The 22,702-nt window shown below is 43.5% G+C and overlaps 1 protein-coding gene across 1 annotated transcript in view; it reads left to right on the top strand.

Moving 5' to 3' along the window:
- Window positions 1-935: 935 nt before the first annotated feature.
- The window catches only part of LOC134578475 (uncharacterized), a 133,592-nt gene continuing 111,825 nt past the window's right edge, over window positions 936-22,702 (top strand). The window contains exon 1 of the mRNA XM_063437474.1: window positions 936-1,007. Coding sequence (XP_063293544.1) covers window positions 965-1,007 — 43 coding nt within the window. The 5' untranslated portion in view covers window positions 936-964. The remainder of the gene's footprint in view (window positions 1,008-22,702) is intronic.

Raw genomic sequence — 22,702 nt, 5'->3', positions numbered from 1 at the left:
ATACATTATTACTGATGTTTAAATCCTCCATTAACATTAGTATCAAATGTTCATTTTGAATACAATTTTATCTATCAAAATCTCCTAATTTCTAATATATGGGTCTTTAAAATGGGTATCTCCCATTTTGAGGTAAGTGCAGAGTGGGAGAAGTTTAAAAGAACACTATAGGGTTACAAATAAAAACATATATTCTTGATCCTATAATGTTAAAAAAAAAAAAAACAGGTCCCTTGGCTGAGATCATCAGAATTGGCAATCTCAACCAATCCAATGCTGTGTGTGGAAGCAAATGCAATGCTGGAAAATCAGCATCTCCTCGTAGAGATGCATCTCTATGGGGGAAGTTCAACATCTCCATGCAGAGCATGCAACACTGACCCAAAAAAACACCTCTAGTGGCCATCTCAGTGACTGTCATTCGAGGTGTTACAAGGCAGTAATGTAAACACTACCTTTTCTGAAAAGGCGGTATTTATATTAGAATGCCTGTATACTATACATACTATACACACCAGAACAATTACATTGAGCTCTAGTTGTTCTGGTTAATATAGTGTCCTTTTAAGTATTTTGAGCACCTAGGCATTGTTTATGTGTTTCACAAGTCAGAGAGACAGAGCCCAGGGCTCTAGGAGTAGGTCCCAATTGACCAATCTGGAAAACCTTAATCTTAGGCTTTTCCTATAATGCTTCTGCTGCTAAATGTAAAATCTGACCACCCTTCTATGTAACGGTATTGTTGTAAAATAATATATCATATTCAAATGTATAGGAATCATAAACTCGTTTGTATTTTTAATTATATTTTAAATTATTCACAGTTATTTTAAACAAGTTTTTCAGCTTTTAGATTCCTTTGCATGTAACTTTGAGATCCACCCATAGACAGTATGCTTCTGTTGCGTGTAACCAAACGTTAAATACAAGAATCTTCAAATTCAACACATAACAAACTTTCAAAATGTTTCCCATTGTGCCCCTGCTGCTCATTCTCACCTTTTTGGGTAAGTAATGTAATACTTTTTATTTATCATTTTGATTAGATGGTCTTGGACTTTTTTTTACATAACCTTAGGTCTGACATTGAATGAGCTTAAAGAACTATACTAAATATTCAGCAACTGAAATTTCTATTCTGAAAGTCATATTTTAAATAGGACACAAAGTGATCAGATTTTTTACTCAACATGCTTTTCCTCTTCAAATATTTTTATGTTGTAAGTGTGTGTGTGCTAGCATGTTAAACCATATAAACAAGTCTATCAAAGTGTGCCAAGGACTGGTAATATTTGACATGCAATGTTTCTCTACGCAGTGGTTTCCAACCTTTTTTGACTTGAGTACCCCTTGGCAGACCATTTCCATAAATTTTTACCCCCATATTAGCAAAATGTTTGTAATTAATATAGTTACTATTATTTCAAATGTATACGTTTTTCTCTGCCCAATTTCCCATTTTTTCTACCTGCTCGTCCTCTGACAGTGGGTGTGGGAGTGTGACAGTGTGGGGGCAGTGTGTGGGAGGGTGACATTGTGGGGGGCAGTGTGTGGAAAGGTGACATTTTGTGGAGGCAATGTGTGGGGAGGGTGTCAGTGTGGGGGAGTGGGGTTACAGTGTGTGGAAAGGGGATTGTGGGGGGGGCAGGATGTAGGGAGGGCAGTTGGGGGGGAAATGTGTGGGAAGGAGGACAGTGTGGATGGAGAATAGGTGACAGTGTGTGGGGGAAGTGTTTGGGGATGGTGACAGTGTGGGGGAGGACAGGTGACAGTATGTGGGAAAGTTGACGACAGTGTGAGGGGGGTGACAATGTGGGTGTGTGTGTGTGTGACAGTGTGGGAGGAGGGCAGGTGAAAGTGGAAGGGGCAGTGTGTGGGGAGGGTGACATTGTGGGAGGGAGACAGAGGGGAGGGGGCAGTGACAGTGTGAAAGGGTAGAAGTGACAGTGTGAAAGGGGCAGTGAAGTAAGGAGGGGGCAGTGGCAGTGTGGTAGGGAAACAGTGGGGAGGAGGGCAGTGACAGTGTGGGAGGATAACAGTAGGAGGGGGGCAGTGACAGGGTGGTAGGTGGGCAGTGACAGGGTGGTAGGGTGACAGTGGGGGGGGCAGTGGCAATGTGGGAGGGATACAGTAGGGAGGGGGCAGTGGCAGTGTGGGAGGATGACAGTGGGGAGGGGGCAGTGGCAGTGTGACAGTATGGAAGGGTCGCATACATACAAATTAGGACACTCACACATATATACAGATTCAGACACACACATACATACAAATTCAGACACTCACACATACATACATACATAAATACAGATTCAGACACTCACACATAAATACAGATTCAGACACTCACCCATACATACAGATTTAGACACTCATACAAACATACAGATTCTGACACTCACACATACATACAGATTCAGACACTCACACATACATACTTACAGATTTAGACACTCACACATACATACAGATTCAGACACTCACACATACATACTTACAGATTCAGACACTCACACATACATACAGATTCAGACATTCTCACACATACATACAGATTCAGACATTCTCACACATACATACATATTCAGACACTAACACATACATACATATAGATTCAGACACTCACACATACACAGACATACAGATTCTGACACTTACACATACATACAGGATAAGATTTTAGCCCCCCTCCTGCCTTTTGACAGCAGGAGGGTGACTTCCATTAATGGGGCTGTTAGGAGTTGGGTTTCTTGCTTCCAGTCCTGGTCCGGCTTGCCACATCGCGAATCGACGCCCCCTCCCTCCCGCGCGGCTCGGAGTAAGTCAGCTGGGAGGAAGTGACAGGATCACACTTCCTCCCAGCTCTCCAGGCGGACTGGGTCCCTTAATGGCAGATGTCCATCAGGTGGCCCCAAGTGCATGGGCCATCCGATGGACTGGCGGTTCCCAGCCTGTGCGGTGCGGCTGCACGGACAGGGCTGCCATTACCGATTTCTGTTCGTGTACCCCCTGGAGCACTGAATTGTACCCCTGGAGGGGGTTGGGAACCGCTGCTCGAGGGTACTGAGTTGATTTTCCATGGTACTCTTTAGAGGCATACTGAGTTATTCAGTAAAGTGAGACTTCAAAGTAAATTTAAAGCCAAAGTAGCTGAACTAAAAGAATCTCTGATTTAGAGAAAAATTCCAGTTTGGCAATTTTACCTTGCATTTGAAAGTCACTTTGAGTTCTCACTTTAGTGAATGACCCTGTGCCTTCAGCTGTGGATCAGAAAGAGAGTGCATGGACCTAGGGTCACTTCTGATTTGGGAACCTTTCAGCCACTTTCAATTCCAATTTTTTGTGTACCTTAATAAAAGCACAACGCTTGCGCAGCAGACACATACCAGTCAGGGAACCTTTTTTTGTAGGGGTTATTGAAAAGCACTTTAATCTATTACCATATGAGGAACTACTGGCGGTGTGGCTGCACCGGGTCCCATGGGCAAACCCGAAAGGTAGGCAGGTCTCATTAGGGACCTGTGGCCCTTCAGCAGCACGGCTGGCCCCCTTTAATATGTGCACAGTGTGCTGGGAGGAGAAAGTGACAACCTATCACTTCCTCCCAGCTTACAGACCATGATGAGTCTGGGAGGACACAGAGGAGGCACAGAATGGGAAGGAGGGCTCACTGCATGCCAGACTCCCATCAGTGTAAGCCAGCCCCAGAAAGTCACCTTCTTTTGCTATAATATTGATTAGACCCTGAGCAAAGCATTTGCTTGGGCCCCCTGGGCTCTGCATCTCCCCTACACACACACACACACTTTCTGGCATGCAATCATGCCCTCCACCCCAATGCAGTAGGGAACTAAAGTAGAGAGGGGCAAGAAAAATTGCCCCTATCGCAAAGATGAGCAAAAGTTATATCCCCATCTGTCGTGCAACTCCAACAATGCTTTGACAGATGGGGCTCTTGTTTGTGTGATTGAAATGTAAGCTTGTTTTTTATGGAGTATGTTTGTGTAAATGTTGAGATGTGTTTGTATGTGGTGTTGGTGTTTGAATGCAAGCATGTATTTATATGTAGTGTTCGTTTTTGAATGCAGGGGTGAGTGTATATAATTGTAATGTTTAACACATAGGTGGGTTTGTTTGTTGTTTTGATGCTTAGATGCAGTAGTGTGTTTGTATGTGTGTTGAAGTTTGTAGTGTGTAGTGAGTTTGAATGCAGGGGTGTATTTGTGTGTAGTGTTGTTTTGTGAATGCTGAGATATATGTACATATACACATATGCACACACACACACACACACACACACACACACACACACACACACACACACTGAAACACATGCAGATACACATATATAAACACTGACACACATTCAGATACAGTCACCAGGGCCGTCTTTAATACTGATTGGACCCTGGGCAGGTATTTGATTGGGGCCCCTTGACCTAGCCCTTCCCCTTCCTAGCATGTAATCACGCCATCAACGCCCACACAAAAAAAACAAAAACATACTTAGCCGTCTCATTTCTTACTGAGACAAAATACACACACTAACACACAGGTACAGACATACATAGAGAGATACGCAGACACACAAGTGCATACACAGATACACATGCAGATACACACTGACACACCTACATACACTGTTGCACAGATACACTCACTGACAAACATGCAGATAAACAGAATCACTAACACACAAACACACTGACATACATGTAGATACACACAATAACATATTGATTAATACACGGACCCACAAGCAGATACACAGATGCACACAGATACAGATGTTATAGTATAATTTAGAAATAAACAAAGATGTTTAAATGTCTATCTGTTCCTGTCCAAATTAGAGAAAATTAAATTGCGTATATACGCTGAAGTAATTCAGACTGACACACGGAGTTCAGGTTAAAATAACTTCGAGGAAATTTATTGGCAAGTGAAGCAAGAGCGGGCTCGCAGGCCCTTTTAAGAGGCATTTTGCGTCATTATTGATTATCAAGATATCAGTAAATAAACATCATTAATTGGATTAATTGTTAAGTGTCTGGGTTAGTGTCCACCTATCAATATAATTAATTGGCTCAAAAACTAAGTGGTTAGCTAAGTGTCCACCCACCGATAGGTGGTATTGTTCTGGACACGGGTGGGGACAGAGGGCTCAAGCGCCATCTTCCCTAGCATGAGGTTTACTCGGTGGAAAGGGGGGCTTGAGCGTCATTTTACACAGTCAGTGATGTCAGGTCTTGTGGTCAGGTGCAAGGTTCTCTTATGAATAGAACATTTCATTAGTACAGTGTTCTCATGGCCTTCAAATTATACTATGTTGCAAGTTATAGGGAAATTCAGCAGTTCCTGAGTTAGTCATGTCTTTATAGAGAATACAGTCTCTGTTCATTGTATTAAATGTGCTGGGAAACTCTGTCATGTAATGTAGTTTGAAATGGATCAAAATGGAGGATCTGTCAGGTAATGAGGACAAAATGGAGGGTCTGTCACAATGTGAGGTTAATATGGGGTTAGTACAATAATTCAGTACAAGTTCAATAAAGATTTTAATAATTCTACATCAGTCCCCCCTATGAAATGTTAGATTCTAAGAGATAAACTTTATTTGTTAATACCAGAAGACGTGTTAGCCCAAAGGCACAGAAACCCTGTGGCCGCTAGCTAGGTGTTAATGCAAAGTGCAATTCTGTCCCTAACTCTGACCCTAATAGGCTAACTCATCGTCAGTATGGCTCTCGAACACTTCACTCCCATGGGTGGCCCATGGTGGCTTGTCCACCACTTCTCCACACGGGGCCTTTACCATTCACTGACAGATGCTGTCCCTAAGCTGGTCCCTTCCTAGAACTCTCGCACTTTATCAACAAAAGGGATAGTTTGCAGCGGTAAACAGGGTGAGTTGAGATCTTGGAAATCTTGGTCATCAACTTCTAGATGCGTGAAAGTAGGTGTCGCTTGGTCTACAGTCTTCATGAGGGATTTTCTCAGACAAGGGAGGACACAACAAAAGAGAAGAGCAAAGATAAAAAGAAAAATTAGTATTGCTATACCAATATGCATTAAAGCCTTTTGCCATCCTGTCATCCAACCAAACCATCTTTCCCAGGGATCTTTTATCCCAGAATTCCTCTTTAACTCTTCAGAGAGCTCATTCAATTTTTCTATGGCTAAGGTAACTTTACCATTAGGGCCTGTGTTTTCTGGGATGTAGGTACAACATGTCATGGTGTCGGGCAAAATTTTACATACTCCTCCTTTTTCGGCTAGAATCATATCTAAGGCCATTCTGTTCTGGAAGGCCATTTGGGATGTGGCCTGCAACTGTTCGGCTAATCCCTGGAGGGCATCTCTGGTGTAATTAACAAAGCGCTGTTGGTTATAATAGATGTAATTTATCCAATTTAAATTCTTGTTTGCAGTAACTATGGTAAAAAGTGATTCAAATCCTGCAGCAACTTCATCTCTTGCTTTAAATTCATTGGGCACCCCTCTAGGCACCCCAATGGCATCAATATAAATGTGAGGATCAAAACTTCCTTTTACTGGGGCTTCGCGCTTAACCTTAGTGTGACTGGACTCATGGGTGTTGAGGTGTGTGTCAGAGATAATGTGTATGGGCATAATGGCTTTAGCCAAAGTACACTCCCCCCACCATTCTTTGTCCATTCTGGATCTTAGCTGTAAATCCCCACATAACCAGTAAATATCCCCTAATGATCTAGTATGAAACTGCAACAAGTTCATGGAGACATTTCTGTAGGTAGCACAATACCCCTTAGAGAATTTACCCAAGAATCTACCAATTCCATCATAATTAGCATAACAAGTGTAATTACCTTTATATACTGTAATACCATCTGGGGGTTTGACATCCTTGGTTAGAAGAGGATACTCTACTGTCCATGCTTTACATATGGACCTGTTGAAATCGTAGTGATAGGCAAAAAGACTCAAAACACATTCTTCTATATCTACTGGCAGGATTAAAGGCACGGTGCCCAGATGAGGCCGGGCACCGCCACACACATAGCATGCGGTCTTGTTATGCTTATTGGCATTATATTTCATCCATTCTAACCATAAATTGACATCATTAAAACCTGTTTCAGCGGCCATGGTATCTTCAAAGGTGGGGTTAGCAATGGCCATCATGTCTTGAAAGGTCTGGATGTGTGGTTTTAATGGATTAGGGACCATATGGGTGGCCCCTTGCCACTCAGAAGAGTTGCACATATCTTTGAGGTAGAAATGCCCTAACTTGTTATAGGAACCCTTTTTCCAATACATTCCCATTACATACTGGTCTGCATCAGTTGGACTTGGATGCTCAATATTGAGGATTAATTTCATTGGTGTACCCCCCCCAGGCTTTCTCAAAGTCATTCTCTGGAGAAGGGATCTACCATGATCATCTACTTTAGATAAGGCACTTTTTGGTTTGTAACCCCAGGCAGGCCCGGCATTCCATCCCGCCGCCCCCCAATGGTCACAATTGTGCCCCCATTGTTTGTCAACTACACAAACATATGGGTCTTTTGCATGAGGGATATCTCTATAGATATTCTGAATTTGTGATGTAGGGAATGGGCATTCTACGATGTCACAATAATCAAAGGTATAGGTAGCCACATGGGTACATGATGAATTATACCAGAAGGTGTACCCACTAACATCTTTGGTGATGGCTACCTGCTGGGCCTTAATTAGGCTAATTAAGGAGATGATGTACCAGAGGTACATGGTTGTGCGGTATCTGCTTCCTCTGGGGCAGAAGACTTCTTGCAGTGGGAAGCGTGGATCCAATGTGGCCTGCCGGCCAATTTGACGGAGGTTGCGGTGATCAGGAGAACTTGGAATGGACCGTCAAATCTTGGTTCCAGGGTATTTTTCCGCACAAATTTCTTGACCAGAACCCAATCTCCGGGAAGCAGGCTGTGGGTACCTGTATCCAAATCGGGATCTGGAATTGAAGAGAAAACTTGGGCATGTATTTTGTTTAAGGCACTTGCAAGTTCAGTTACATAGTCTACTAAAACATCTGATTGAAGCTGTAACTGTTGCGGATAATAACAACCTAGCCTGGGTGCTGTTCCAAATAGAATCTCATATGGGGATAATGAGTGCTTCCCTCTAGGTGTGTGCCTAACGCTGAATAGGGCTATTGGCAGGCTCTCTGGCCAGGGCATCTTTGTTTCTTGTGACATTTTTAACATTCTGGCTTTTAAAGTGCAGTTCATGCTCTCTACTTTAACACTACTTTGTGGGTGGTAAGGGGTGTGAAAGGCTAGGGTCACCCCCAGAGCAGTCCAAATTTCTTTAGTCACCGTTGCTGTAAAAGCTGGGCCCTGATCACTTTCAATGACTTCTGGAAGTCCAAATCTACATACAATATCTGCGAGTAGACGTTTTGCTGTTGTTTTGGCAGTGATATTGGCCACTGGGTAAGCTTCTGGCCAGCCTGAGAACATGTCCACTATTACTAGTGCATATTCATGAGGCCCACTCTTGGGCATTTGTATATGGTCAATCTGAATTCTCTGGAATGGGTACATGGGTTTTGCCAGGTGTTTTGGAGGCACCTTGATTGGTTTTCCTGGATTGCATTTTGCACAAATGACACAGGCCCTACAGAAGCTGTTGATCAATGTTGTGATTCCAGGTGCTTCATAATACTTTTGTATGAGGGCGGCCATTAGGTCTTTTGACAAATGTGCAGGTCCATGTGCCCATTGGACAACTGCTGGATATAAATTTTTCGGAAGGCAGAACTTGAAGTTGTTGTAGTATATTCCGTCCTTTAGGATAGCGCCTTTCTTCTTCCATTTCTGGATTTCTTCAGGGGTAATTGCAGCTTGCTGTTCTCGCAAAATTCTTAGATCAGTGGGAAGGGTTTGCAGGGTAAAAATAGGAACTTCTTCTTGTCCGGACACTTCTTCATCCACTTTCTGCAAATCTCTGGCTGCTTGCTTAGCAGCCTGGTCAGCCAAATGGTTGCCCTTTGCTTCATCTGTATCCAACTTCCCATGTGCCTTCACTTTCAAAACGGCCACTTCTTCAGGGAGTAGGAGGGCATCCATTAGCTCCTTGATTGCAGAGCTGTGTTTGACTGGTGTACCGGCAGTGGTAAGAAATCCTCTTGTCTTCCAAATGAGGCCGAAGTCATGTGCCACACCCAGAGCATATCTTGAATCTGTATAGATGTTGGCACGTTTTCCTTCGGAAATTTTGCATGCTGAAGTCAGGGCTTGTAATTCAGCTTCCTGCGCAGACATTGCAGGTGGTAAAGATGATGACTTGATAACTTCATCTGTTGTGGTTACGGCGTACCCTGTATGGTATTTTCCTTCTTCATCAGCATACCTTGAACCGTCCACAAACAGGGTAAGATCAGGATTTGGTAATGGATTCTCATGCACAGTTGGTAAGTGTATTGTCTCCATTTTCATCTGTTCAAAACAGTCATGAGGTGTTTCTGGGTCATAATCATTCACTATGAGCAGATCTTGAAATTATTTTTCCAGGAAATGGCGTGGCCATGCTTCAAGAAGATCAGTTGTTGGGTATTTGGCAATACCATTTTCCTGTAGCTGTGATTCATCCATGGTGGCCCATAATTTTGCCATGGGCCCAAGATCATTCCATGACCTTGTTTTTAACTTGGTAACGGGGACATGTGGGATAGCAGTATCCCAATGACGGTACAGGTAATTGAGTTCTGGAGGTAGTTGGATCAGGACCATGCTATTGCCTTCAGAGTCACAATAGAAATCTTGAGCAGTGAGCTTCACATCTATCCAATGATAAAGCTCATCTTCATAGCAAGGTTCAGGAGTAATGTTTGGCTTGTACCACATGGTACAGAAGGCGTAATCCGGGCCTTCACAAAGAGGTGTATTTTCTTCATAAAATGTTAAATCTGGATGCATCCTCTTGATGCACCCGCAGAGAAGGTAGATGTAGGTTTCATCCATGATAAACCCATAGTAGATACCCCCCTCAGGGAGTGGAAGAAGAGTGGATGGATTAAGAACTTGACATCTTTGTATGGAAATGTTGTCAGGCAGAAGAAGATGACATTGTAGACGCAGGTGTCTGGCAGGAGACACGTGCTTGAGCTGGACTTGGTTGATAATGGCAGAGATGTCACGAGGGGCCAAAACAACCAGAGGGTGGCCGAGGACCAGGTCTGCAGTTCTTTCAATAAGTTCTCTTGCAGCAAAAACAGCCCTAAGGCAGGAAGGAGTCCCTCTGGCCACAATATGCAGCTGGCAGGAAAAATATCCAATAGGCCTTTGGCGGCCTCTTAAGTCATTAGTTTGGGTAAGAACTCCTGTAGCATGGCCTTGTCTTTCAGAGACAAATAATTTGAAGGGTTTGGTATAGTCTGGTAGGCCCAAAGCAGGAGCAGAAGCAATGGCACGTTTTAGAGAGTTGAAATTATCCAGAGCTTCATTAGTCAGGCAGAATGGGTCTGACTTGAGTGCATCATAGAGAGGTTGCATAAGCAGAGAGGCTTCTGGGATCCATGCTCTGCAGTAGGAAATGAGGCCTAAAAAGGCATGAAGAGATTTTGAAGTCCTTGGAGGTGGGATATCCAGTACCGCTCTTACTCGGTCCCGAGTGAGATGTCTGGTACCTTGAGATAGGCAATGACCAAGGAAAATTACTGAAGGTTGACAGAACTGCAGCTTGAGGAGTGAAGCTTTGCATCCTTGTTCTGCTAAATAGCAAAGGAGACTAATTGAACAGTCTTCAGTTGTGGGTATATCATCTCTACAGAGCAGTAAATCATCCACATACTGGAGCAAGACAACTTCTGGGTGTTCAGCTTGCCATGGGTCAAGGATGGAGCACATGGCTCTTGCAAATTGACTTGGAGAATTTTGTGCCCCTTGGGGCATGACAGTCCAGGTATACTGTTGCATTTCATGGGTGAAAGCAAACAAGTATTGACAGGTTGGATCCAGTGGAACACTGAAAAAGGCATTAGCCAGGTCAATGACTGTGAAATACTTTGCAGATGGTGGGACTCCAGAGAGCAGAGTGTGAGGGTTTGGTACAAGAGGGGTGTCCAGGACAGTTGCTTCATTGACAGCACGGAGATCCTGAACCATCCTGTACTTTTCTGGCTCACCTTTTGGAGTTTTCTTCTTCACAGGAAACAATGGAGTATTACATTCTGATTTACATTTCACTAGAGCACCCTTCTCCAAGAGTGCTTTGATTTGAATTGAAATGGCTGCAGCCTGTGCTGGTTTTAAAGGATATTGTGGTTTTCTTGGTAACTTAGCTCCTGGGACAAGCTTTACCACCACAGGTGGGACATTTAGGTGACCTATGTCCTCTGGGCCTGAGGACCATAATTTAGCAGACACCTTTGTTTTTAACACATCTGGAAAGTTGGACCTCTGTTCTGTTGCTGCCCCACGGGGTTCTTCTAAATGCAGCATCAGAGGTAGGGAGCATAAGGCTGAGGTGTCTGATTCAGATAGAGGTGTAGACATTTCTACTTGTCCATCTGGAGTGAAGGTGATAGATGCCTGCAGGCGTGAGAGGACATCAGCGCCTAACAGGTTAATTGGGCATGTGGAGGATACCACAAACCGAGCAAGCAGGCTAGTGCCAACTCGTAGTGGAGTTGTTAAAGGACTGTGTCTTGGCTGGCCATCCACTCCAACACAAGAGACATCAATATTTGACAGAAAGGATGGGTCTGGCAGGTCTTGTTCGCGTAGAACACTTCGGGCTGCACCTGTGTCAACAAGAAATGTGGTGGGTTGGCCTTCAATGGGTAAAGTCACTGTAGCAAGTGCCCCCCCCTTGTCCCCTGTAGACACTGCCATGACAGGGGTTAATGACACAGGCTTGCCAATTTCCTAATCATCTGGTTCCTCAACTATTGGAACTGTTTTAGTGGCTTTGGGAGCCGGGGCAGGCTTAGGCAGCCTCTTGGGTTCTTTCTTGGTTTCAGGGCAATCACTTCTGAAGTGTCCCTTAGCCCCGCAATTAAAGCAGTGTCCATCCTCAGGTTTGGTGCCTTTTGGTACAGGAGTGGAGTGGGACACCATGAGGGGAGCTGAGGTGCGTCTCCTGGGGGTCTGGGCAGATTCCAGACCTCTAGCAACTAAGAGTAAAGTATCCAGAGGAACAACCTTATATTCAGGGCGTGCAGCAATGATTCCCTTACGTATGGAGTCTCTAACACCTTGGACAAACGCACCTGACAGCATTTGTGAATGAATCTTGTCAGTAAGATCAAACCCCAAATCTGTAAACATTTGATACAGTCTTGCATGAAACCTTTCCACTGATTCTCCTTTATCTTGTATAATATCAGTAAGGCCAGCAGCTTGATCTGCAAGTTTGTCTTTCAATTGGTTGCAAAAAGTTACTCCGGAAGGGTAATCAACATCACTTACAAGCAGATCTGTACTGAGGTGGCGGGCCATGCTGGGCCAATATGCATCCCGGGCTTTAATAGCACAAATGCTTAGTAAATCACGCCATGCTGCGGAATATGTCTTTTGAATTTGAACTATCCCTCGGTAAAAAGGCATAGGCTGCTTTTCTGGGTCAGGGAGTGACTTCATTAAAGCACTAGCTTGAGTGGGGTTAAAGGCAACATATTTAGGAGGGGCCCGTTCTCCCCGACCCTTATGTCCAAAAGGATCATCGATGGAACGGTGGGCCGAGACCCCCGCAGCCTCCAGTGAGTCCTGGGATACCCTGTCATCCTCTTCCTCCTCTATTTCTACGATCTGGGCCCTTCTGCGTGAGGGGACCGCCTGAGGTGACAGAACCGGGGGATGGGAGGGAGTCCCAGATGCGGGGGTGGCTAGTGGGTCATAGTCTTGGGATAAGTAGTCACCGGGAAGTACCGGCATCAGGGGTGCTGAATGACTGGGGGCCGCCATATTGGGGGCGTGAAAGGAGGCTGCATTGGGGTTAAGGGAAGAAGTGGCGGCCATGTTGGATGTGGGCACATCCGGGGCAGACTGTGCCGGACTGGGCATGACCGGAATCTGGGGAGTGGTTTGGGGAAGGGGGTATGGATAATTTGGATAGGGCAGGGCCATGGGGTATGGGAAAGGGTATGGCCAGGCTGGGGAGGGCAGGAGAGTTGGGTGGGGATTGGGAAGGAGGTGGGAACTTGGGCCGTGGTAGGGGCGGGTAAAGGAGAGGACGGAGAGGGATTAGTAGAGTTGGGTGTAGAAGGAGGAGCCGGAGCGGGTGTAGTAGGATTAGCGGCAGCAAGGGAGGAGGGGTTAATTAGTTGGGCGGATGCAGATGGGAGGGTAGGATTATCAATGGAGAGGGAGTGTAGAGAAGAAATGGCAGATGAAATATTAGGATTAGGTACAGAAGGTAGTGTGGGGATGGATGAGGATGATGGGAATGTTAGGGATGGGGAAGGGGAAAAGAAAGATCCATCAGAATTCAGGACCGGGCAGACAGGGGAGGTGACGGGATAGGCATCGGGAGGATTGGGAGTGGGGAACATAGTCAGCTGGCTATCACCTATTGCTGACTGAACCTTGGGGATAGACATCCCCTGGGCGCCATTTTGGGGCGCTGGCTAAGGGAACACCCCAGCAACACAGTTATTATGATACACAAACAATTTCACACCCTTGTGATTTATTTCTTCCTCAACCCAACCTTCCTGCTGAATAGCCTTCGCTACTCTGTACCACGCTTCAGCAGTCTTTATTAAACCGATATCTGTAAGCTTGCCTTTCTTCTCTGTCAGTAATCTACGCCAGCTTTCTGGCTGCAATCTACCACATGAAGGCACAGCAATTTTACACACTTTAGCAATCTTTTCAACACCTTTAACCATCTCCTCTCCCTCTCTGTCTTCAACTAAATCACATGCGAGCCAGCCCTTACTGGGCCTACTCAATTCCTGCCCCATATTCCCCCCTATACAGGCGTCCCAGATATAGGGAAAGAAAAATGAAACAGAACGTCTACAATGCTCGACTGCCACTCAAGAAGGGTGGGTCCCCCTCAAGTGCGTCTTCCCAAAACGTAGACTAGTCACTGAATCCGCCTACCCGGGGTGGTAGACACGGATTGGAGCGAGGTGAGAAGTGTGTGACCAATCACTTCTCTATCAAGAGAAATAGGAGTGGATAGAGTAATAATACAGGAAGTGTAGGAAAAGTAAAAAGTAAGGAGAAATTTTAGAGACAGACGCAGGAGTTTGAATGACTCCTAATTAAACAAACAGGACAACAATACAATTGAAATACAGTGCATGCATCACAGTTCAAATAAAATCAACAGTAATCCTTTCCTTTACTCGCGTGACCGAAGTCACCTCCCTCAACCTCGTAGTGTCCCCGCTCGGAGAACGACTTTCATAAGTCTCACTACCAGCGGCCACAGGAAACAGCAATCCTCTCCGACCCGAATCCTGTCTAGCCTCCCTCGTTACAGCAGTCCACTAAGTGTGGCCACCTCTATCCTCACTCCCGTAGCGCCCCTATGAACCCACTCATAAGTCTCACTACTACGTGGTGCTGGAGACAAGCAATGCCTGCTTGAATCCGCCCGCCACAAATAAAAAAATTGGAATTCCACCAGCCTCAGCGCTCGAAGCTGTGGGTTACCACCTCTCTGCAAGCAGAGTTACGTGCACAATGAGGCTAGCTAGGCTATCAAAGTGACACAAGAAGGATCACAGGAAACTATGAGTCTACACAATTTCCACAGTTCCAACACACCTCTTTTTCCATACAGCCACAGTCACGAGGCTCCTAAAAGAGGTAAACAGGCAAAGAAGACCCCCAGGAAAACATCCACAGGTCCACCCCCCTTTTTCCATACAGCCACAGCCACGTGGCTCCTAAAAGGAGTAAACAGGCAACAGGACTCCAGGCAAATCCCCCGGGTCCACCCCCATTTATCCCAAAAGGGGTAACAGACAAACACAGGACCCCCAGGCAAACTTCCACAGGTCCACCCCCCCTTTTATCCCCAAAAAAAGGGGAAACAAATAAACACTCAACCCGGGCACTTAACTAAAACAGGCCAATTCAAACACACCCAGGCAACAGATAGACTAAATGCAGGTAAACAAGTGAGTAACGAGACACCGGGCAAGATATTACCTGTCTTTGATGTCCTCCCGGGAAGCAGTCACAGACACGTGGACGGGTCAATCAAAGGGGCCGGAACATACCGGTGGCTCTGCAGAAGTCTCTACCGTGTACCTGGAGGTGATCAGTCTCCTTTCCTTCCCCCCGGATTCCTCCGTCCAACAGCGTCTTCCTTAGGACGGCTCACCGGTCAGACATAGCCCGGTGCCCCACGTTGGGCGCCAAATTTGTTATAGTATAATTTAGAAATAAACAAAGATGTTTAAATGTCTATCTGTTCCTGTCCAAATTAGAGAAAATTAAATTGCGTATATACGCTGAAGTAATTCAGACTGACACACGGAGTTCAGGTTAAAATAACTTCGAGGAAATTTATTGGCAAGTGAAGCAAGAGCGGTCTCGCAGGCCCTTTTAAGAGGCATTTTGCGTCATCATTGATTATCAAGATATCAGTAAATAAACATCATTAATTGGATTAATTGTTAAGTGTCTGGGTTAGTGTCCACCTATCAATATAATTAATTGGCTCAAAAACTAAGTGGTTAGCTAAGTGTCCACCCACCGATAGGTGGTATTGTTCTGGACACGGGTGGGGACAGAGGGCTCAAGCGCCATCTTCCCTAGCATGAGGTTTACTCGGTGGAAAGGGGGGCTTGAGCGTCATTTTACACAGTCAGTGATGTCAGGTCTTGTGGTCAGGTGCAAGGTTCTCTTATGAATAGAACATTTCATTAGTACAGTGTTCTCATGGCCTTCAAATTATACTATGTTGCAAGTTATAGGGAAATTCAGCAGTTCCTGAGTTAGTCATGTCTTTATAGAGAATACAGTCTCTGTTCATTGTATTAAATGTGCTGGGAAACTCTGTCATGTAATGTAGTTTGAAATGGATCAAAATGGAGGATCTGTCAGGTAATGAGGACAAAATGGAGGGTCTGTCACAATGTGAGGTTAATATGGGGTTAGTACAATAATCCAGTACAAGTTCAATAAAGATTTTAATAATTCTACATCACAGACACTGACACATATACAGATACACAGACACACATGCAGCTACACATACACACAGAATGATACACATTCAAATACAACAAATGACACTCACACAGATGCAGATACACACTGACACACATGCAGATACAAAGACATGCAGGCACACATACAAACATACACACAGATACATATATACACATATAGCCATACACATATACAAACAGACACAGAGACACACAGATATACATATATACAAAGACACACATACGGACATACAGAAACATACGGATACACAGGGTCATATAGAGACACATGCAGATACAGAAACACACACACATACATACAAACAGATACACACATGCATACACACAGACACTTACATACAAACAGATACACACATACAAACAGACATACATACAAACAGACAGACACATACATACATGCACATTTTTATGTGTTTTCTACCTTTGGAGTGCAGGAGGCTGGTTCAGGCTGATGGGAGTCAGAGCTTTTCTTCTCCTCCTCCCACACGGCGCTCGGTGAATGCTGGGAGGAAGTGACCGGCTGTCACTCCCTCCCCGCATCCTGACATCATCACAGTGGATCTGTTCGAGCTCTCAAAGCGGCCGGGCACTTGAAAATCCATTGCCATCTGGTGGCCCTTAGAGCATTGGCCAACTGATGAGCCTCCACATCGCACGGGCCGCGGTGGTAGTTCTACGCGGGCCGCACGCCCCACGGGTCCGGAGGGCTAAAGGGGCAACTGCTTTGGGCCCCCAAAGACTGACTGGGCCCAGGGCAGCTGCCCCTTTTGCCCCGTGTTAAAGAAGGCCCTGACAGTCACACAGATGTACGTACTGACACATAGATACACAACCTGACACACATATACACACACACACATATATACACACTGACACATACACAGATACACATACTGGCAAAGTACAGATTAACACTTTGACACAGAAACACCAATACACAACCTACACACATGCAGATACACAGATACACACACTTACTACATACAGATATCCACATTGACACATACACACAAAGATAAACATACTGATACATACAATGACAGCATTTCTCTTTTTCTGTTTAATTTAAAAACATTTTTCCCTTTTTTCTTATATATATATATATATTATTTCTATGCTGTTTGTATAAAAAACATTTTCCCTTTTTTTTTCTTTTTCCCTCTTTTTTTTTCTCTTGCTGTTTTTATTCCCCTCCTTTTGTGTGCTCTTGCTGAACTAATTACGGAGAGTGCCACTTAATTTCCACCTGTGTGGGATTTGTACTGCCAATATAAACCCACTACTGACTCACAGAGCTTGCTCACTGGAGTTTGCTTGAAAGTAGTCTATTTTAAGTAGGAGTTGAAACAACAGGAGTTTAAACTATAAGCGAGTTTAAACCATGATGATTAATATTGTTTTGCTCACTTGTGTTTTTTAGAAACTAGTGATGCGTCAAGTTTGCGAGTTTTACTCAGTGCACATCCTGCTGCATGTATGCATGCCTGGATGAATCTGTCCAGGGTCCATGTGGCAGGTGTGAGCGAGTGGCTTTTCTGGAAGCTCAGATTGGAGATCTGGAGAGGCAAATTGCAAACACTGAGGGAGATTGACAATCTTGAGAGGAGTTTAGTGGGTGCAGGCAGTGGAGTGGGAGGAGATGAGACAGTTGGTGAACAGGCACATAGCTTGGTAACAGTCGGGCAAGGAGGCAGGCAGGGAGGGAAGAGGAAAGGTTTAGCTAATCCTGATCTTGTGCTGCCTAACAGATTTGCCCGTTTGAGTGAAGATGCTGGGAGCATCAGCTCAGGAGTAGCTGTACTGCAGGAAGCTGTTCTTTCTAACAGACGTGGGAACAGCTTGTACGGGTGGGGTTGAGAGTGTAAGGAAGGCTAGACAGGTTGTGGTGGTGGTAGGGGACTCTATTATTAAGAGAGTAAATAGGGTAATCTGTCACTCTGATCGTCTCAACAGGACAGTTTGCTGTCTCCCGGTGCTCGGGTCCGGCATGCTGCTGACAGAGTGGAGGTATTATTGGGAGGGGTTGGGGATGACCCAGCTAATATAAGTAAAAAATACAAATATCAGTAAAAAAAAAAGTCCAATAAAAAGAATCTTACTCAGATTAAATATAGAATAAGGTGCTTAAACAGGAGTAATATCCTCAGTGTATTTTTCCGGATGAATCCACTCATATGAAAGACAAAAACCAGATAAAAAAAAAACAATAGTGCAATATGAATGGTCCAATGTGTATATAAATGAAATAAATGGGAATAAAATCACATTTAGTAGAGCTATAGCTAGCTCTAGTGTGAAGGGCGTACAGCAGTATAATCCCAGTTTATGGGATATGGTGTGGGTTTCTTCCGTCTGGGATATGGTCCACACTCAGGAAAGTGGGTAAAAAGAGACAACTAATAGTGCTCACTGAAAAAAAAACAGTATTATAATAACTAAAATACTACTCACAAGCAAGGAGTAGGCTATCTGCTCCTTGGTAACAGCGCTGGTGGTATGATTCCCACCTCGGATTCCTTGGAGGGCAGGATACTAAAAAATGCCAGCTGAAAAAAGTGTATAAAAAAGATAGTTGGCACCAGGGAAGTGACCAAAAAATCTTTATTACAATACACAATTAAAAATCCACAAATGTGTTTCGCCTCAGGGCTTTATCAAATGGAATATTTTAGCTTTTATATCAAAATGGGGAACCTAGAGGCAATAGCATACACTAAACAATATGATATAATAGGCATAACTGCTTCCTCTCCTCCTTTATTTTTCTACTTTTTTTCAGTTTTTTCAAATATTTTCTGATCGTTTCCTTTTTATCTCCTTTTTTTCACGCTTTTCTTTTACCTTCCTTATGTCAATGTCCAAAAGTAAGGCTGAGCTAGTTAACCCACTTATAATTATTAGCCAACAACAATTCTCTACTTCTCCTGCCTATACATTTTCTTTCTCCTATTTTACAACTGCTCTGCTCCGCTTCTGCCTCACCCTGCTATCGTGCATCAGCTCCCACTCCTCCCCTTCCTCTTCCCACGTGTTACACTCGCTCGTGTTGGCACACACGTGCATGCATGTGTTCTCTTTTTCACATGCACGCATTCTCTTGTTTTCATGAGTTTGCATGCATATGTATGCATTCATGCGCGTTTGTGCACTCGCGCCCGCCCACTCTCTCGATGGAAGGAGGATTCAGCTTGTTGTGCTGCCGAACCCCCTACCGCCCACCTGGAATCCTGAAACCCCCACAACTGGGCGGTAGGGACCAGGTTGACGACCCATGGTCTAGATGACTATTCTTGTTCTTAGGTAGAACATTGGCTTAAGGATAGAGTACAACGAGTTGTCATTAATGGTAAATTTTCAAGCTGGTCAAAAGTGGTAAGTGGTGTCCCTCGGGGTTCTGTTTTGGGACCGCTTATATTTAACATATTTATAAATGATCTTGCAATAGGCATTGAAAGCCATGTTTTAGTGTTTGCATATATGAAAAACAATCTCAGGCACTCACTGTGATTACTTCCAGGCAGTTTATTGCAACGTTTCGACCTGAAAACAGGTCTTTATCAAGCTAACACCACAGTGACAAAAAAGCATTTTTATACACACATAATAATCAATCAATGTGAAATTACAAAATTCATTAACATAGAAAGTGATAAAAAACAGATGATGAATTAATTTAGTTGATGGACTCATTAAATCTATGTTTAAGTACCTTAAAAAAAATGGGAATGAACCAGCAAGTACTTGGCACACATAAGAGATTGAAATAAAAGTAGAATGAAAATAAAAATGAAAGGAAAAGGCATCAGAAAAAAATCCATGTATTAGAATAGACAGATCAAGGCATTATAATTAACTTATACTTTAGTGTTTGCAGATGACACAAAACTTTGTAAAGTAATACAATGTGAGCAGGATATTGCTTTGTGGCAGAAGGATTTAGATAGATTGGGGGTCTGGGCACTAAAATGACAGATGAAATTTAATGTAGCGAAATGCAAAGTTATGCACTTCGGGGTCAAGAATGCACACGCAACTTACACCCTAAATGTTAGTGAATTATGGATAACCACACACGAGAAGGATTTGGGAATTGTTATAGACAACAAATTAGGCAGCAATAAGCAATGTCAATCTGCAGTTGCAAAGGCCAGTAAGATTTTGTCATGTATAAATAGGGACATAAATTCTTAGGACGAAAATATAATTTTGCCTCTTTATAAATCACTGGTAAGACCATACCTTGAATATGCTGAGCAATTTTGGGCACCTGTTCTAAAGAAGGATATCATGGCACTAAAAAATATGAAGAGACGAGCTACAAAATTGATAAAAGGAATGGAGCATTTTAGTTACGAAGAAAGGTTAAACAATTTAAATCTCTTTAGTTTGGAAATACGGCACCTCAGAGGGGATATGATAACTTTATACAAATATATTCAGGGCCAGTACAAACCATTATCTGGAAGTCTATTGATAAATATGGCTATACAGAAGACAAAAGGTCATGCATTTAGCCTGGAAGAAAGGAGATTTAATCTAAGGCAAAGAAAAGGTTAAGAACTATAAGGATATTGAATTCTCTGCCTGAAGATGTGGGTTTATCAGCGTCCATACAGATGTTTAAACAGGAATTGGATAAATACTTTCAGAAACATAACATGCAGGAATATAATTTAGTGGGGTAATAGCTGCTTGATCCAAGGAGATGTCTGCCATTTTGGGGTCAAGAAGGATTTTTCCCTAGTTTGTTGCCAAATTGGAAGCGCTTCAGACTGGGTTTGTTCCCTTCTTTTGGATCAACAGCAAAAACATATGTGAAGAAGGCTGAACTTGATGGACGCAAGTCTCTTTTCAGCTATGTAACTATGTAACTATGTAACATATAGGTACACACACTGACACATAGATACAGACACATATAGTGACAGACATACTGACACACACACATACACATACACAGACAGATATACTGACACACACATGCACACTCTGACAGACATACAGACATACACACAATGACTGACAAACTGACACAAACATATACTGACAGACATACTGACACACACAGACACATACACTGACAGACATACTGACAAACACAGACTAATACACTAACAGACATACTGTCACACACACTGACATACATACTCACACTCATTCACACATACAGACACACACAGACACACACAGACACATATACAAACATACTGACATATGCTCAGACAGACATATTGACACACACACACACACACACACTGACAGAAATAATGATAGACACACTGGCAGACATACTGACACATACATACACTGACAGAAATACTGACACACACACCTACACACACACTGACAGACACATACACATACACACTGGCAGTCATACTGACACACACTTACACATGCACTGACAGACAAACTGACACACAGACATATGACACTCACACACATACACTGACAGACATACTGGCACACACATACACTAGCAGACACACTGACACACACAATCTGACAGACATACTGACACATCCACACACACACACACATACATACGGACATACTGACACACACTGACAGACATACTGACACACATACACATACAATGACACACACGTACATATACACTGACACACACACACACGTAGTGATAGGCATATTGACACACATTCAGACACACATACACACACATACAGATATACTGACACATACACAGACAGACATACTGACACACACACACAATGACAGACACGCTGATACACAGACACATGCACTGACCAACATAGTGACTCACGCATACACAAACATACAGACATACTGACACACACAGACATACTGACACACAGACACAAAATGCAGTTAAAGGAACAGTGCACACACAAGTAAAAATACAGTTTTACATTTAACAAGGCTATTTAAAATGTGTATATGTAATACATAGTTACATAGTTACATAGCTGAAAATAGACTTGCGTACATCAAGTTCAGCCTTTCTCACATATGTTTTGATAAGTAGGTATGGGTATGTGTGTGTATCTATGTGTGTGTTTGTCTAGATATGTTTGTATCTGTGTGTGCTAGTTTGTGTATATATGTACGTATGTGTGTACCTGTGTGTGCCAATGTATGTGTCTGTGAAGGTATATGTTTGTATCTATGTGTGTGTATCTATGTGTTCCAGTGTGTGTATGTGTGTATATGTGTATGTATGTTTGGGTAACTGTGTGTGTTCACCAATGTGTGTATGTGTGAGCACGTGTAGGTATGGGTATGTGTGCATCTGTGTGTGTGTAGGTATGTGTCTGTATATGTTTGTATTTCTCTGTGTGTGTATGTTAAGACATGCATCTGTGTATGCCAGTGTGTGCATGTGTGTATCTGTGTGTGTATGTGTGTGTGTCTGTTTTATGTGTAGGTATGGGTATGTGTGTATCTGTGTGTATGTGTGTCTGTGTAGGTATATTTGTATCTATGTGTGCATGTTTAGGTATGTGTGCCAACATATGTGTCTGTGAAGGTATATGTTCGTATCTATGTGTGTATGTATGTATGTATAGG

Source organism: Pelobates fuscus, chromosome 12 (assembly GCF_036172605.1).
Source record: "Pelobates fuscus isolate aPelFus1 chromosome 12, aPelFus1.pri, whole genome shotgun sequence".
In the NCBI taxonomy this organism is placed as follows: Eukaryota; Metazoa; Chordata; class Amphibia; order Anura; family Pelobatidae; genus Pelobates; species Pelobates fuscus.
This window is presented reverse-complemented; position numbering and strand designations above follow the sequence as displayed.